The 17,500-nt window shown below is 44.6% G+C and overlaps 1 protein-coding gene across 1 annotated transcript in view; it reads right to left on the reverse strand.

The window, feature by feature from the left end:
* Window positions 1-4,377: 4,377 nt before the first annotated feature.
* Window positions 4,378-17,500, reverse strand: part of LOC143281890 (uncharacterized) — a 256,000-nt gene continuing 242,877 nt past the window's right edge. The window contains exons 11-12 of the mRNA XM_076587167.1: window positions 16,183-16,278; window positions 4,378-5,334 (exon numbers count right to left, since the gene is read on the reverse strand). Coding sequence (XP_076443282.1) covers window positions 4,511-5,334; window positions 16,183-16,278 — 920 coding nt within the window. The 3' untranslated portion in view covers window positions 4,378-4,510. The remainder of the gene's footprint in view (window positions 5,335-16,182; window positions 16,279-17,500) is intronic.

A 17,500-nucleotide genomic window follows, 5' to 3' on the forward strand; every position in this document is an offset into this window, starting at 1 on the left:
ATACACACACACACACACTCACCCACACTCTCACTCATACATTTTCTCCAACTGGGCCATGTCGATACACAGATACACTTTCTCCAGCTGGGCCATGTCTATATATACACATACACATACACTGTCTCTAAATGGGTCATACATCTCTCTCTCTCTCTCTCTCTCTCTCTCTCTCTCTCTCTACACACACACACACACACACACACACACACACACACACACTGTCTCCATCTGTACCATGTCAATTTAAGCTAAACATACATTGTCTCCAACTGGGCTTCGTCTCTAAAAGCTACACATACAGGGAGAGGAGTGTGCGGAGGGGAGGGGGGAGGAAGAGAAGAAGAAGAAATTCATTCTTGTTGTTCACAACAGATGTCAGAGTGGCTGAAACATGTCCACAACAAAGCCAACGTCAAAACTAAAATTCGTCAAACACTTCAACAACCAAACCATCCACACATTAACGTCAACACTAAAATACGTCAGACACTTCAACAACCAAACTATCCACACGTTAACGTCAACAATAAAATACACCAGACACTTCAACAACTAAACTATCCATAGATTACCGTCAACACTAAAATACGCCAGACACTTCAACAACTAAACTATCCAAAGATTACCGTCAACAATGAAATATGCCAAACATTTCAACAACCGAACCATCCACAGATTAACATCAACACCCAGATACATCAGACACTTGCAAGACCAGCAAACTCATGACAGTCAATCCAATGAGATGTCCATCCACACCCTAATCCCGCACTCCCCCCTCCCCCCTCAGGACAAATAACAGTCTGCTCTCGAAACGCCAGCCAATACGCTTACTCTACCACTTCCAGAGCAAAAATAATCATTTTCAGTTTTAGTTTTAGCTTCTCAATGAAGGGTTACTGCGTTCGGACAAACCCCTATACGCTACACCACGACTGTTTGGCACATACCTGACCAGCAGCAAAAAGCCAACACGCTGGTCAAGACTTGAGTACAAGCATGTATATCGTGTAGGTGGATTTCTGTTCAGAATTTTGCCAGAGGATAAACACTTCTGTTACCATGGATTTTTTTTAGTTTTCTCAGTGCGCCAAGTGCATGCTGCACGCGGGACCATGGTTTATCGTCTCATGTGAATGAGTAGGCGCTCTGTTTGATTTTCCAGTCAAACTCTTCTTCTTCTTCTGCGTTCACTCGTATGCACACGAGTGGGCTTTTATGTGTATGACCGTGTTTTTTTGTTGTTTTTTTTACCCCGCCATGTAGGCAGCCATACTCCGTTTTCGGGGGGGTGCATGCTGGCTATGTTCTTGTTTCCATAACCCACCGAACGCTGACATGGATTACAGGATCTTTAACGTGCGTATTTGATCTTCTGCTTGCATATACACACGAAGGGGGTTCAGGCACTAGCAGGTCTGCACATATGTTGACCTGGGAGATCGTAAAAATCTCCACCCTTTACCCACCAGGCGCCGTCACCGTGATTCGAACCCGGAACCCTCAGATTGACAGTCCAACGCTTTAACCACTCGGCTATTGCGCCCGTCTTCCAGTCAAACGTGAGGGAAAGGGCGACAGCGGGAATAGAACCCAGACCCTCACGGACTTTGTATTGGCGGATAAGTGCCGTACCATTCTACCACCTCCCTCTTCCTCCTTTACACAATCATTTTCAATCAAAAAGCAAACAATGAACAACAACAATGACAACAATGAACACCCCTAACAGACAAAGATAACTAAACAAGTGTACGCTGACAAAGAACTATGCAAAGGGAGACAACTCGTTCCTGGCCCAATGATCGTCATGTCGCTTTCCATTCGTGGCAGGATCTCCTGGAATGTCTTCCTTTTTTCCTTTCCTTTGGGGAAGGAGGGGGTTGGGGTGTGTGCAGGTGATGGTACATGGAAGGCAGAACGGAAGTGAGATAGGAAGACACATAAATGTATAAACAAATGGATTAATTAATCAATGCTTCAGCAAAAAAAAAAGTCGCAATAAAATCACCAAAAGTCTCAAGAGGACTGGGGAATGGTCTTTGATAACAACAAACACCCTCCCGCACCCCCCACCCCCACACCCCCACTACACACCGATCCTGACAGATTCAGTTTCAGTTTCAGTAGCTCAAGGAGGCGTCACTGCGTTCGGACAAATCCATATACGCTACACCACATCTGCCAAGCAGATGCCTGACCAGCAGCGTAACCCAACGCGCTTAGTCAGGCCTTGAGGACATCCCCTATCCTGACAGAGAAAAACATCCCCTATCCTGACAGAGAAAAACATCCCCTATCCTGACAGAGAAAAACATCCCCCTATCCTGTCAGAGAAAAACATCCCCTATCCTGACAGAGAAAAACAACAACAGCCCTCTATCCTGACAGAGAAAAATATCCTGACAGAAAAAAAAAACTCCCCCTATCCTGTCAGAGAAAAACATCCCCTATCCTGACAGAGAACCCCCCCACCCCCACCCTACCCTGTTAGAGAAAAACAACCCCTCACCCTATACTGACAGAGAAAAACATCCCCTCTCCTGACAGAGAAAAACACCCCCCTATCTTCTCAGAGAAAAACATCCCCTATCCTGTCAGAGAACCCCCCCCCCCCCTACCATATCAGAGAAAAAACATCACACTATCCTGAAAGAGAAAAGCATCCTCTTTCCTGTCAGAGAAAAACATCCCCTATCCTGTCAGAGAAAAACATCCTCTATCCTGTCAGAGAAAAACATCCCCTATCCTGTCAGAGAAAAAAACAACAACATCCTGACAGAGAAAAACATCCCCTGTTCTGACGGAACCCCCCCAAAAAAAACACTTCCCCCATCCTGTCAGAGAAAAACTCCCCCTATCCTGTCAGAGAAAAACATCCTCTATCCTGTCAGAGAAAAACATCCCCTATCCTGTCAGAGAAAAAAACAACAACATCCTGACAGAGAAAAACATCCCCTGTTCTGACGGAACCCCCCCCCCAAAAAAAAACTTCCCCCATCCTGTCAGAGAAAAACATCACCTATATTGACAGAAAAAAAAAAACATCCGCTATCCTGCCAGAGAAAATCATTCTGATAGAGAAAAAAAACACACACCCCTACTCTGACAGAGAAAAACATCCCCCTCCCCCCCACCCCTACCATGTCAGAGGAAAACATCCCCTATCCTTCGATTGCAAAATAAAATATTGTAATGCACAGAAGCATAGCACGTCAATGCACAATGGTTTCTTTCAAACTGTTCAGGGGGGGGTGGTAGGGGTGGGAGTGAGAGAAAGAGCGATAAACTGATTCTGTACAGACACGCATGAACAAACCAAACAATCATGCGTCTCCTGTTTTTTTTTTTCTTTTTTTTTAGTCTTCTTCTTTTCAGCTTTTTTTTTTTCCACTTTACAAGTTGGGCAAAATCTGTTCACTATACAAAAAGGCTGGGGTGGGAAAAATGGTTCAAATCGATATAATAATGCTTGGTTTGCTTGAGTGTTGAGTGTGTATATGGGGTGCATACGTGTGTGTGTGTGTGTGTGTGTGTGTGTGTGTGTGTGTGTGTGTGTGTGTGTGTGTGTGTGTGTGTGTGTGTGTGTGTGTGTGAAGCAAGCACCTGTACCTGTCTCCCTTTTGTAGACGTGGTATCGATATGAATCCTGTTCTCCATAGAAATATATTTGAAAGGGGGGGGGGAAGGGAAGCCCAGACCTTGAAATCCAACCCATGGTCAATACACTGACTCCAGCCATGCATCTGGAAGCCACGCCGTCGGTCTGGGAGCCTGGAACACCAGTGTAGAGAGCAGAGCCCTTGGTGGTAATGTGCCAACAGTCTGGAACCCTCTACACAGCAGAGCCCTTCATGGTGATGTGCCAACAGTCTGGAACCCTCTACACAGCAGAGCCCTTGGTGGTAATGTGCCAACAGTCTGGAACACTCTACACAGCAGAGCCCTTGGTGGTAATGTGCCAACAGTCTGGAACCCTCTACACAGCAGAGCCCTTGGTGGTAATGTGCCAACAGTCTGGAACCCTCTACACAGCAGAGCCCTTCATGGTGATGTGCCAACAGTCTGGAACACTCTACACAGCAGAGCCCTTGGTGGTAATGTGCCAACAGTCTGGAACCCTCTACACAGCAGAGCCCTTCATGGTGAAGTGCCAACAGTCTGGAACACTCTACACAGCAGAGCCCTTGGTGGTAATGTGCCAACAGTCTGGAACACTCTACACAGCAGAGCCCTTCATGGTGATGTGCCAACAGTCTGGAACACTCTACACAGCAGAGCCCTTCATGGTAATGTGCCAACAGTCTGGAACCCTCTACACAGCAGAGCCCTTGGTGGTAATGTGCCAACAGTCTGGAACCCTCTACACAGCAGAACCCTTGGTGGTAATGTGCCAACAGTCTGGAACCCTCTACACAGCAGAGCCCTTGGTGGTAATGTGCCAACAGTCTGGAACCCTCTACACAGCAGAGCCCTTGGTGGTAATGTGCCAACAGTCTGGAACCCTCTACACAGCAGAGTTCTTCAGAAGCAGAGGGTACATGATCAGTCTTCCAGAGTCCCAGCCCAGGATCTTGTTGGTTCGCGGGTCATAGAGGAGCTGCGAGGTGTTTCCGTAAGGGTTGGTGAACTTGATCTTCAGGTGGGACTCCTCCTCCGTGAAGGCGTCAAAGGCCCAGGCGATGGTGGTCTTCTGGCGACTGGAGTGCCGGACAAAGTAGAGGGTTCCGCACACCATGAAGCCGTTCCCGCGGTAGTCCATGGGCACGTTCAGCTTGAAGACCTTCTGTCGGTCCATGACATGCGGGTCGAGCTTGGCCAAGAAGAAAACGTCGTCGTTGGCCCAGTCAGCGTAGCCCATGGCCTCCTTGCCCGCGGGGTCCTTGTGGTTGGCGTAGATGACCCACAGGCCTGTCTGGTCCACGGCGAAGTCCACGGCCCCGGGCAAACCCTTGTACAGCTGCTCCGTGCCCAGGTAGCGCGCTCCACGGTGGTGCAGGTAGTTGACGCCAGTGACCGTCCTTTGCCGCAGATCGTAACGAACCAGCTTCCACGTGCCCGCTTCCTGGTAGTACAGGGAGTGGTTGTAGACCACGTGACCCGTGCCCTCGAAAGCCATAGACTGTAGGTTGTAGATGTTTTTGGTGCTGTTCTTCTGCATGGCTTTCTCGTTGGAGTACTCGAAGACTAGTGTGCCCTTGCTGCCATACGTGTTCCACTGCAGCCGCCTGCTGACGTCGCTAGGAGGGGCTGCGTCTCTGATCCAGGCTCCGTACATGTGTCCTGTGTTTCCCCGGAGGTACGGCTTGCCGATCTTGTTAATGGAGCAGGCTGAAACAGCACCACAGCACCAGTCAGCTGATCCGCCATTCCACAACGCTTCACCTGTTTCATCTCATCGCCTGTGTGACGAAAGACACGTGGACCACGACCACACACACCGTGCGTCTGTTCACCACACACAGTCTGTGTGTGTGTGTGTGTGTGTGTGTGTGTGTGTGTGTGTGTTGTGTGTGTCTGTGTCTGTGTCTGTGTCTGTGTGTCTGTCTGTCTCTGTCTCTCTCTTTTTTTTTCATACTCACACACACACACACACACACACACACACACACACACACACACACACACACACACACACACACACACACACATACACATAAATTATCAACTCACTATAATTATGATAATACACATTTCTGCATTCAGATATACGCACGCACATACCAGCGCAACAATGAAAACCATGACACAATGTAATGGAGAACGACATCATCTCTTTACCAAATTAATGAACTTTTAAGACTAACCATGTCACAAAGAGCATGGTTAATGGGGCACACATTGCGCTATATAATCATAAAGACATTATCTCTTTGCCAGCTGGTCTGTAAGAAGAACCAACAAAAAGAACACGGATCATTGGGAAAACATTTTGCTGTACACTCATCAAGACAACATTATCTCTTTACCCAATTATCAAGAACACGGATCATTGGGAAAACATTTTGCTGTACACTCATCAAGACAACATTATCTCTTTACCCAATTATCTTTAAGAACCATGGAACACAGAGCATGGTTAATGGAGAAAACATTGTGCTAGTGGAGTGATGGCCTAGAGGTAACGCGTCCGCCTAGGAAGCGAGATAATCTCAGCGCGCTGGTTCGAATCACGGCTCATCCGCCGATATTTTCTCCCCCTCCACTAGGCCTTGAGTGGTGGTCTGGACGCTAGTCATTCGGATGAGTCGATAAACCGAGGTCCCGTGTGCAGCATGCACTTAGCGCACGTAAAAGAACCCACGGCAACAAAAGGGTTGTTCCTGGCAAAATTCTGTAGAAAAATCCACTTCGATAGGAAAAACAAATAAAACTGCATGCAGGAAAAAAATTTAAAAAAATGGGCGGCGCTGTAGTATAGCGACGCGCTCTCCCTGGAGAGAGCAGCCCGAATTTTACACAGAGAAATCTGTTGTGATAAACAGAAATACAACAACAACAACTATGTAATCATGAAGACATTATTTCTTTACTAAATGGTCTTGAATAAGAATCCATGCAAACAGCATGAGTCATTGCGAACACACTGTGCTATAAAATCATATCATGAAAATGACATAATCTCTTTACCAGGTCTTTCAAGAAGAGCCCACACAAAGAGTGTATTATGCGTAAAAAAAACAACAGCAACAAATGCATGCATACAACATGCTATAAAAACGTCATGCAGAGAATTTCGTTTTCAATGTATGCATTGACAATTGTGTACATGGATGACGTAAAAGTATGTCCCCTTTACATGTACGTGGCTGTGCAACTATGTCCACTTGGTAATTACATGTGAGTGGCTGAGTGTAATTACGTCCAGTTTACATGCATGTGGCTGAATATAAGTATGCCCGTTTTACATGCGTGTGACTGAATGTTTGAGAATTTGTCTTTCCCAGACATGATTATAATGAGTTCTTCAGACAGAAAGTTGATAAAGTCAACAGCAATACAAGAACAGTTTACAAAATGTAGCTCCTACTGCTACTGATAATGATATATGATGCGGAAATGGCGGAAACGTTCCGTATAATGTGCTTTGAGCGCCTCACGTCAAACAATGCATCTACAGCAGTGCAAACTAGCATACGACAGCACGTGAAGACATGCAGAGGAAACAACAACGACATATATGTCTATATTCGCCGAGACAATACTACAGATTACAAATATAAGCGGTCACATCAATGAAGCACGAAATGTAACACGCACGCACGCACAAACACACACACACACACACACACACACACACACACACACACACACACACACACACACACACACACACACACACACACACACACACACACACACACACACACACACGCACTCACGCACGCTCACACATGCGAGAATACACGCAAAGAAAACAAACATCCCACCTACAAGCACACAAACAACATGAATACTTAATGGATGGAGGGGTGAGTAGGGGTGGCGGGGGGAGGGGGTGGGGGTGGGGGTGGGGGGATCTGGGGGGGGAGGGCATTAGGGGGAAACGTGAGAGTTTTAGGGTGGGAAGAGACAAAGGGTCAGACGATTATGCTTCGGCCCAGGCAATGGTCAGTCAGATATTCAATTTGGATTTTAAAGACAACAATGTAGGTGAGTGACGGATATCCAGAGGAAGGGAATTTCACACAATAGATCTTCTTCTTCTTCTTCTTCTGCGTTCGTGGGCTTCAACTCCCACGTTCACTCGTATATACGCGAGTGGGCTTTTACGTGTATGACCGTTTTTACCCCGCCATGTAGGCAGCCATACTCCGTTTTCGGGGGTGTGCATGCTGGGTATGTTCTTGTTTCCATAACCTACCGAACGCTGACATGGATTACAGGATTTTTAACGTGCGTATTTGATCTTATCACGAAGGGGGTTCAGGCACTGGCAGGTCTGCACATATGTTGACCTGGGAGATCGTAAAAATCTCCACTCTTTATCCACTGGGCGCCGTCACCGTGATTCGAACCCCGGGACCCTCAGATCGAAAGTCCAACGCTTTAACCATTCGACTATGGCGCCCGTCTCAGACAATAGATGCTTGATACTGCTAACACAAAAATAATTCCAGACAGAAGGTGCTTGATACTGCTAACACACAAAAATAATTCCAGACTTAAGGTCCTTGTTACTGCTGACACACACAAAAAAATTCAAGACAGGAGGTGCTTGATACTGCTAAAACACACACACACACACACACACACACACACACACACACACACACACACACACACACACACACACACACACACACACACACACACACACACACACACACAGATTCCAGACAGGAGGTGTTTGAGAGTAAGAGAAGCCAACAACAATACTATTTTACAGACTACCACAATAAAGGAAGAAGTCAATAACAACACAAGAACAGTTTACAGAGCGCAGTTAATGCCACCAGAAAATTACAACAAAACAATAACAACACAATGCACACTACGCAGGCTGTAGTGTTACCACACAACAACAATCACACAGACTATACTAACACTACACAACAACAACACTACACAACAACAACAATCAACCCAGCTGTACTAACACTACACATCAACAACACCACATAACAACAACACCACATAACAACAACACCACATAACAACAACACTACACATCAACAACACCACATAACAACAACACTACACAACAACAACACCACATAACAACAACACCACACAACAACAACACCACATAACAACAACACTACACATCAACAACACCACATAATAACAACACTACATAACAACACCACATAACAACACTACACAACAACAACAATCACACAGCTGTACTAACACAACACATCAACAACACCACATAACAACAACACTACACAACAACAACAATCACACAGCTGTACTAACACTACACATCAACAACACCACATAACAACAACACTACACATCAACAACACTACACATCAACAACACCACATAACAACAACACTACACATCAACAACACTACACATCAACAACACCACATAACAACAACACTACACATCAACAACACCACATAACAACAACACTACACATCAACAACACCACATAAAAACAACACAACACATCAACAACACCACATAACAACAACACTACACAGCAACAACAATCACACAGCTGTACTAACACTACACATCAACAACACTACATAACAACAACACTACACAACAACAACACCACATAACAACAACACTACATAACAACACCACATAAAAACAACACAACACATCAACAACACTACACAACAACAACACCACATAACAACAACACTACACATCAACAACACCACATAACAACAACACTACACATCAACAACACCACATAACAACAACACTACACAACAACAACACCACATAACAACAACACTACACATCAACAACACCACATAACAACAACACTACACATCAACAACACCACATAACAACAACAATCACATAACAACAACACTACACAACAACAACACTACACATCAACAACACCACATAACAACAACACTACACAACAACAACACCACATAACAACAACACTACACAACAACAACAACACATAACAACAACACCACACAACAACAACAACACATAACAACAACACTACACAACAACAACACTACACAACAACAACACCACATAACAACAACACTACACAACAACAACACTACACAACAACAACACCACATAACAACAACACTACACATCAACAACACTACACATCAACAACACCACATAACAACAACACTACACAACAACAACACCACATAACAACAACACTACACAACAACAACACCACATAACAACAACACTACACAACAACAACACTACACATCAACAACACCACATAACAACAACACTACACAACAACAACACCACATAACAACAACACTACACAACAACAACACCACATAACAACAACACTACACATCAACAACACCACATAAGAACAACAATCACATAACAACAACACCACATAACAACAACACTACACATCAACAACACCACATAACAACAACACTACACAGCAACAACACCACATAACAACAACAATCACATAACAACAACACCACATAACAACAACACTACACATCAACAACACCACATAACAACTACACTACACATCAACAACACCACACAACAACAACACTACACATCAACAACACCACATAACAACAACACTACACATCAACAACACCACATAATAACAACACTACACAACAACAACACTACACAACAACAACAATCACACAGCTCACGGAAAAAGAGGAAGAAAAGCTGTTAATGGGGGAGGGAAAGGGAGGTTACTGAGGCGTGATGTGACGTAACAGGCACGTGACTGGCAGGCACAGCAGCAAAGCATGATGGGAGGCTCTTGGCGCATTCCCATTGGATGACCGCCAGGCCCCTGGAATGTTATGCCATGCATGAGGTTCTTTCATTGTCATTGGGAGAGAGAGATGGGGGGTGGGAGAGAGAGATGGGGGGGGGGGGGGGGGGAGAGAGAGAGAGAGAGAGAGAGAGAGGTGAGAGAGAGAGAGATGGGGAGTGGGAGAGAGAGAGAGAGGGGGGGTGGGGTGGGAGAGAGATGGGGGTGGGAGAGAGAGCGAGAGGGGGTGTGGGAGAGAGAGATGGGGGGTGGGAGAGAGAGATAGAGAGAGAGAGAGGGGTGGGAGAGAGAGATTGGGGGTGGGATAGAGGCAGCAGAGAGAGAGAGAGACGGCGGGAGGGAGAGGCAGAGAGAGAGAGAGACAGAGAGAGACAAGGACAGAGGTAAAGAGAGACAGAGAGAGAGAGAGAGAGAGAGAGATACAAATAGGCAGAAAGGTTAACAGACAGACACAGAGAGATACAAACAGATAGAGAGTCTGACAGACAGACAAACAGGCCGACAGACAGCCAACCACGGAGCCATCACAAAGCGTAATGACGTCATTGATTCCTACGATGACACCGCAGACCGAAGACAGACACAGGAGTGTGGCCACACTGTGGGCAAAGCAACAGCAGATGACAGGTCCCGTCTCCTCTCTTTGCGGCACTGATTCCTCTGGTGGAGGACCATGACTTCCTTGTAGACAGCCATTCACTGGGCGCTGCGTCAGGGGTGAGGGTTCCCCACCCGAGAACTGGGATCATGCAAGCTCCAGGGGAAGCTTTCAGGCAGTCACTGAAGCCTTTCCGCTGTTGTCTTCCAAGGTTCCTTGCACCGGCAGTCAGCTCGGAGAAGAAATAAACAGTGAACGACCAGAGAGACACAGACCATTCCAGGTCCGCTGTTATGTCGCCATACAGAGCTTGAATACGAGCACATTGAGGTGCAGAAAAATTAAAAAAAAATAGTCCTCATAGAATGACGTCACCGTTCAGTTGACACGCCCTTTTTGTGCCGAGAACACACACCACCAAGGGCACAGCTGTCTGACACAGACAGTAGTTATTCTCTGTCTGCCGTTAGTCTCTATCTAGCATAACTAGCCCTTATTCCGAACAACACAGACCCTTTGGCCAACACCTCAACACACAATACAGACCAAATTGGCCATGAAAATTAACAAACACTGAGGCCAGGAGATGAAATGATTAACAAATAGTAAAGAGTGGTTACTCTGTCCATTCACAAGGTAAACTTCTTGTCAGTTCTGCTTACGCTACCGATTCAGCTAGCACACAGGTACATAAAAGGTACATTGGAACATTTCATCTCCTGGCCTCACTGTTTGTTAATTTCCAGCTGAAAAACCACCGAGGCAACCATGCGTTTGTTCTGTATTGTCCATGTGTCCCGTGTGGTTTGTTCAGGATTAAAGAGGCTATGCCAGTCTAGAATTAAAGCTTATTTGTGTTTGCACATTTCTTCTGTCTTTGCTGCTGTATGCACATGTCAAATGATCGGTATAAGGACAGGCCCGGCGCTTTCTTTTTTGAGGAAGTGTCTGGGTTTGTTCGAATGCACCTTTTATTTACATGTGTGCTGGCTGAATCGGTAGCGTAAGCAGCACTGACTTGAAGTTGTGTACCTTGTGAATGGACAGAGTTGCCACTCTTTACTATTTGTTGATGAAAATGAACATGGATGTGGATATGCCTTGTGTTCATCAACACAAACACGGGACAAAAACTGAATGGCACCACAAAAACCAGCAAATGATATGGTGTCAAACAAACTGATGGTCTGGTATCAAGCAAACTGCTTGATGATATGGTAGAGAGAGAGAGAGAGAGAGAGAGAGAGAGAGAGAGAGAGAGAGAGAGAGAGAGGAGAGAGAGGGAGAGAGAGAGGGAGAGAGAGTGCGTGCGTGCGTGTGTGTGTGTGTGTGTGTGTCGGGACTAGTGATTTTATGTGCAGTGTTGGGCCTGAGTATGTATTTGTTTACAAGTGCTTTAACATCTGTAAGAGTGCATATTTGTGCACACATGTTATGCATGTGTATGTGTGTGTGTGTGTGTGTGTGTGTGTTTATCACAAAAAAATGGTTACTTAGTTAATCATTAATACTATCATTATTGTTATTTATATATTTTTTTTTTCTTCTTTTTTCGTTTTATATCTATCTATCTATCTATCTATATCTATATCTCTCTCTCTCTCTCTCTCTCTCTCTCTCTCTCTCTCTCTCTATATATATATATATATATATATATATATATATATATATATATTGTTGGCTTTATTCATTGTTTTGATTTGTTGATTCATTGATTTGCTGACATATATTTACTCATTTCTGTATCGTATCTTATCTTTATCTTACTTTGTCTTATTTTTCCTCAAGGCCTGGTTACGCTGCTTGTTAGGTATCTGTTTTGCAGGCGTGGTGTAGGGTATATGGATTTGTCCCAACACAGTGACGCCAGTTTGATTGACAGAACTGAACTGACGACCTGGTATCAAAGCAGCTGATGAACTCACATAAAGGCACACAACTCCGGGTCAGGTGTTCAGGGCTTTCCGATAAATTGCGGACAGGTGTGTGTGTGTGTGTGGCGGGGAGGGGAGTGTGTGTGTGGGGGGTGCTATTGCATGTGTGTGTTTGAGTGTTCATCCCTTCCCTTCCCCACCTTAAATCCTGTGATTGTATCCCCCCCACCCCCCCCCCCCCCCCCCACCCCCCCCCACACACACACACTCCCCCTCCCTCTCGTCAGGGACAAATGTCGATGTGGACTGGTCGTAAGGCGAGAAAGGTGGTTCATAAGCCACACCGCTCACCCCTTGCCCGCTCACACCTCGGGCCCTAGGTGCCAGTGTTCCCACACCACGTGACAACCTGCATTGTGTCACCAATCGCCGGACCTTTTCCCGTGCTGCCCGCCACATCGGAAACGGTGGTGACTGTCCGCCCGCTCACTCGCGGCTCCTGCCTTCACACCTCGCTCACGTCCGGAGGGGAGAGAACGCTGCGGAAAATTAACTCTCCGCTCGGGCCGTGGCTGAGGGGAGTTTTCGCACTTGGTAGTTGCGGCGGCTCTGATGATAGCTGGGACCACGCGCTCTGCACGTGCCGCGGGGCATGGATACGGCGCTTTGATTGGCTGCCGTTTGGGCTTTTGAAGAGTTTATTGGCTGAAGTGGCTGCTGGGGCTGGTGCTGGTGGTGGTGGTGGTGGGTCTGGGTTTTGGGGGGTTGGGATGTGAGGTCAGGGACTTGACGTAACTGTCGTGTAGTGCCGTAACAACGGAACGCAACGACTGTCGTCACAACGGTACTAGCAACGTCGTCATCATCGTCGTCGTCATCATCATCATCATCACCTTCATCATCATCATCATCATCATCGATGACAACATATAAACTGAATGAAAAGGTTCTATGCACGAGCGTTCACGCCCGTGCAGAATGTATGTATATGTGTGTGTGTGAGTGTGTCAGTGTGTGTGTGTGTGTGTGTGTGGGTGGGTGTACGAAAAGTGGCATGACTTAAACATGACCTGCGAGCAGAATAAATGCAAACGGACATAATTATCGCTGACCCTTCTGTCCACCGATGTGAAATAATGTACATATATAACTGTGTAACGACAGAGTAATCACAATTGGATATTCCCCAAAGTGCTGTCTCAAGCCGACACAGTTAGCGAAAAGACATGGCTGTTTCGCCATTCTGACTGCTGGCCACTGTATTTCAATGTGTAGGTCGGACAGAGAGAGAGAGAGAGAGAGAGAGAGAGAGAGAGAGAGAGAGAGAGAGAGAGACAGAGACAGAGACAGAGAGACAGAGAGAGACAGAGATACAGAGAGAGACAGAGATACAGAGAGACAGAGAGAGAGAGAAAGAGAGAGAAAGACAGACAGAGACAGAGACAGATATACAGAGAGAGAGACAGAGAGAGAAAGAAAGAGAGAGAGAGAGAAAGGGAGAGAGAGAGAGACAGAGACAGAGCCAGAGATACAGAGAGAAAGCGAGAGAGAGAGAGAAACAGAGAGAGACAGATACAGAGAAAGAAAGAAAGAGACAGAGACACAGAGAGAGAGAGAGAGAGAGAGAGAGAGAGAGAGAGAGATAGTGTGGGTGACGAGGGGTGGAGATGCTTACGCCGGCATTGAAGCCGAAGTCACAAAGGGAGTGTCAATTACCATCGTTCTCAATATCCCGCCTGATATCCAGAGGGATGAATATTCTGATGTGGTGAAGTCATGCTTTGGGACTGATTTCATATTTCAGGCTTCACCACAACTGGCTTTTCGTTTTGGGTCTTCTTTTTTCTCTCTTTCCTTCTTCCCTTCTTTATTTGTTCGTTTCTTTCTTCTTCTTTTTTTCACTTGATCGTATTAAAATTATTATTTTACTTAATCAAATCTATGTGAGAATTATCCTGAAACGTTTCTTCGTTCATAAATTGGAACTCGTTACCATTGGAAATAGGCTACATAGCTTGACTTAATGGTTGGACGACTGCAATGCATCCCTCCACACACATAGTTATTGTATTCATGGTTCGGTGAACGGGTACTTTCGTTATTTTGTATAAACATAGATAGATGCTCTCAATCTGTTTAAAAAAGTTTTGCTCCTTTTTGAGAATAATCCAAGAGTAGATTTATTGTTTGAAATTAGGTATTTATTGCACTTCCTATTAAATTATTTTGTGAAGGGTACAAAAGTTGATTTTTTGTTGGATACCATCCCACACTGGATTCCTTTATAACGACCAAGCAGACAGGGCAGCAAAAAGGGGAGCAAAGAATCATAATTATAGATAGTATAAAAGTATATTGCCCATTGTCATACAAGGAAATAAGCAATATAATAGAAAGAGACTTTTATAGGTGCTTGAATTCAAGTCTAAAACCTCGTCAGTTGACTCTCTGAGACTTTGGTCCGATTCGCAGACCAATTCTGAGTTTAGCTCTCGGACTATTATCAAATTCATTACGGACCAAGTATTGTTCTAATGTCAAGTGCATATGCTTTAGTAACCTGACAGTTAAGCATATAATTTTTGACTGTAGCTTGATGAAGCCTTATGTACACGAAAGTGTGTCTTCATAAGTGACTGAGAACGTTGATGTTTTTGACTTTTTGCATTCATTATCAGTTGTTTCGCTTGTCAGCTTAACGACTTCTCTTTTACTAAGTCCTTTAAGTATTTTCCTGTAACTGTATTTAGATTTTTTTTTCGAATTTCACCCTCATTTCACCCTCATTTGCCCAGTTTCCCTCAACCCTCAATTCATTCACATCTCCCACCCCTTCTAACCGATAATACTCAAATGTATTCATAAATACTTTAACAAAATGTTTTCAATCACCGATATGTGTGACGGGACATTAAACAAAATTCCTCCTCCTCCTGCTCTCAGAAACAGAACATGCTGGCAACAGTACATGCACAATATGCATAATATTGAACAGCTTTCGAATACGATATTCACGAGTGGTGAAGAGGTACTATCGTTATTTCGTATCAATATGAATAGATGCTGTTACAAACACAACATGCTGCAATCAGTACAAGCACAATACAAATTATATTGAACATCCTCCATATATCAATACAGTATGTATGGGTGGTGAATGGGTATTGCCATTATTTCGTATCAACAAGATTGATATTGATATATATATGTATATATATATATATATATATATATATATATATATAAGCCATGCACATATGGGGCATCTCGCTCACTCGTCTCTCTCGGGGGCAGCGTGGGAATCGGTGTGGTGGTAGTGGGAGTGGTGGTGGTGGTCGTCGTCGGAGTTGTCGTTCTTGGCGTCGTGGATTCTACACCAGCACAGCGCGCAGTGAGTTCTCTGCTCTTCTCATTTCTGATTCACGTTATGGAGGATCTTCTCTGTCTATGAATTTGTGATTCACGTTATAAAGGGCTTTACTTTTTACCTCTGCTTCGCGTTACAGAGGGGCTTTTCTATTTCTGTTTCACGTTATAAAGAGCTCTACTCTTTATTTCTGCTTCACGTTACAAATGCTTTTAGTCCTATTTCTGCTTCACGTTGCAGAGGCCTTTCTTTTCTGTTTCTGCTTCACGTTGTAGAGGGCGTTTCTTTCTATTTCTGCTTCACACTATAGAGTTTTCTTTATATTTTTGCTTTACACTATAGAGGGATTTTCTTTCTATTTCTGCTTCACACTATAGAGGGATTTTCTTTTAATTCTGCTTCACGTTTTACATGCTCTTTTTACTATTTCTACTTTACGTTACAGAAGCTTACCCTCTCCCCCCCCCCTTTTTTTAATTTATTTTTTAATCTGCTTCACATTGTAGAACTTTATGGAAGTTTATTTCTGCAATACGTTATATAGGTCTGTGGAAGATCATTTCTGCTTCACATTACGCATGGCTTTTCTTTTTATTTCTGTTCCACGTTATAGAAGTTTATGAAAGTTTATTTCTGCTTCACGTTATAGAGGTTTATGGAAGTATAGTTCAGTATATTTCTGCTTCATGTTATAGAGGTTAATGGTAATTTGTTTCGCGCTATATATATTGTTGGAAGTTTGTTTGTGCTACACGTTATAGATAAGTTTATTTTTGCTTCATGTTATGATGTTTGATGAAAGTTTATTTCTGGTTCACATTACAGAGGACTAGAAGAAGAACAAGAACAAGAACAAGAACAAGAAGAAAAGTATGTGGACAAGTAAATACATGAATGAAAGCACAAACTGGACAAAAAAAACGCAACTGAAAAAGTCGTGGGATGATAATACGAAGACGTTTTCTCCTGTCCTCAAATAAAGGCATCGACCTGCGCATTCAGCAGCTTTAGTGCGCAAGGATTTTCACCACAGACAGATAGTGACGGTATCATGAAGACAGTGGTCACCAACCACACATGGCGGCGATGTTTGGTAGTCAGTCGTGTCCGAATATGACCATCAGAACAGCTGAGGAGGCAGTTGCTGTCCCGACTACATGGGCTAGAATTAGATTATAGTGAAGAGTGTTTCGCCCAAGTTACACCCCACTCCTTCAGCCAAAGGG

Source organism: Babylonia areolata, chromosome 5, assembly GCF_041734735.1.
Source record: "Babylonia areolata isolate BAREFJ2019XMU chromosome 5, ASM4173473v1, whole genome shotgun sequence".
In the NCBI taxonomy this organism is placed as follows: Eukaryota; Metazoa; Mollusca; class Gastropoda; order Neogastropoda; family Buccinidae; genus Babylonia; species Babylonia areolata.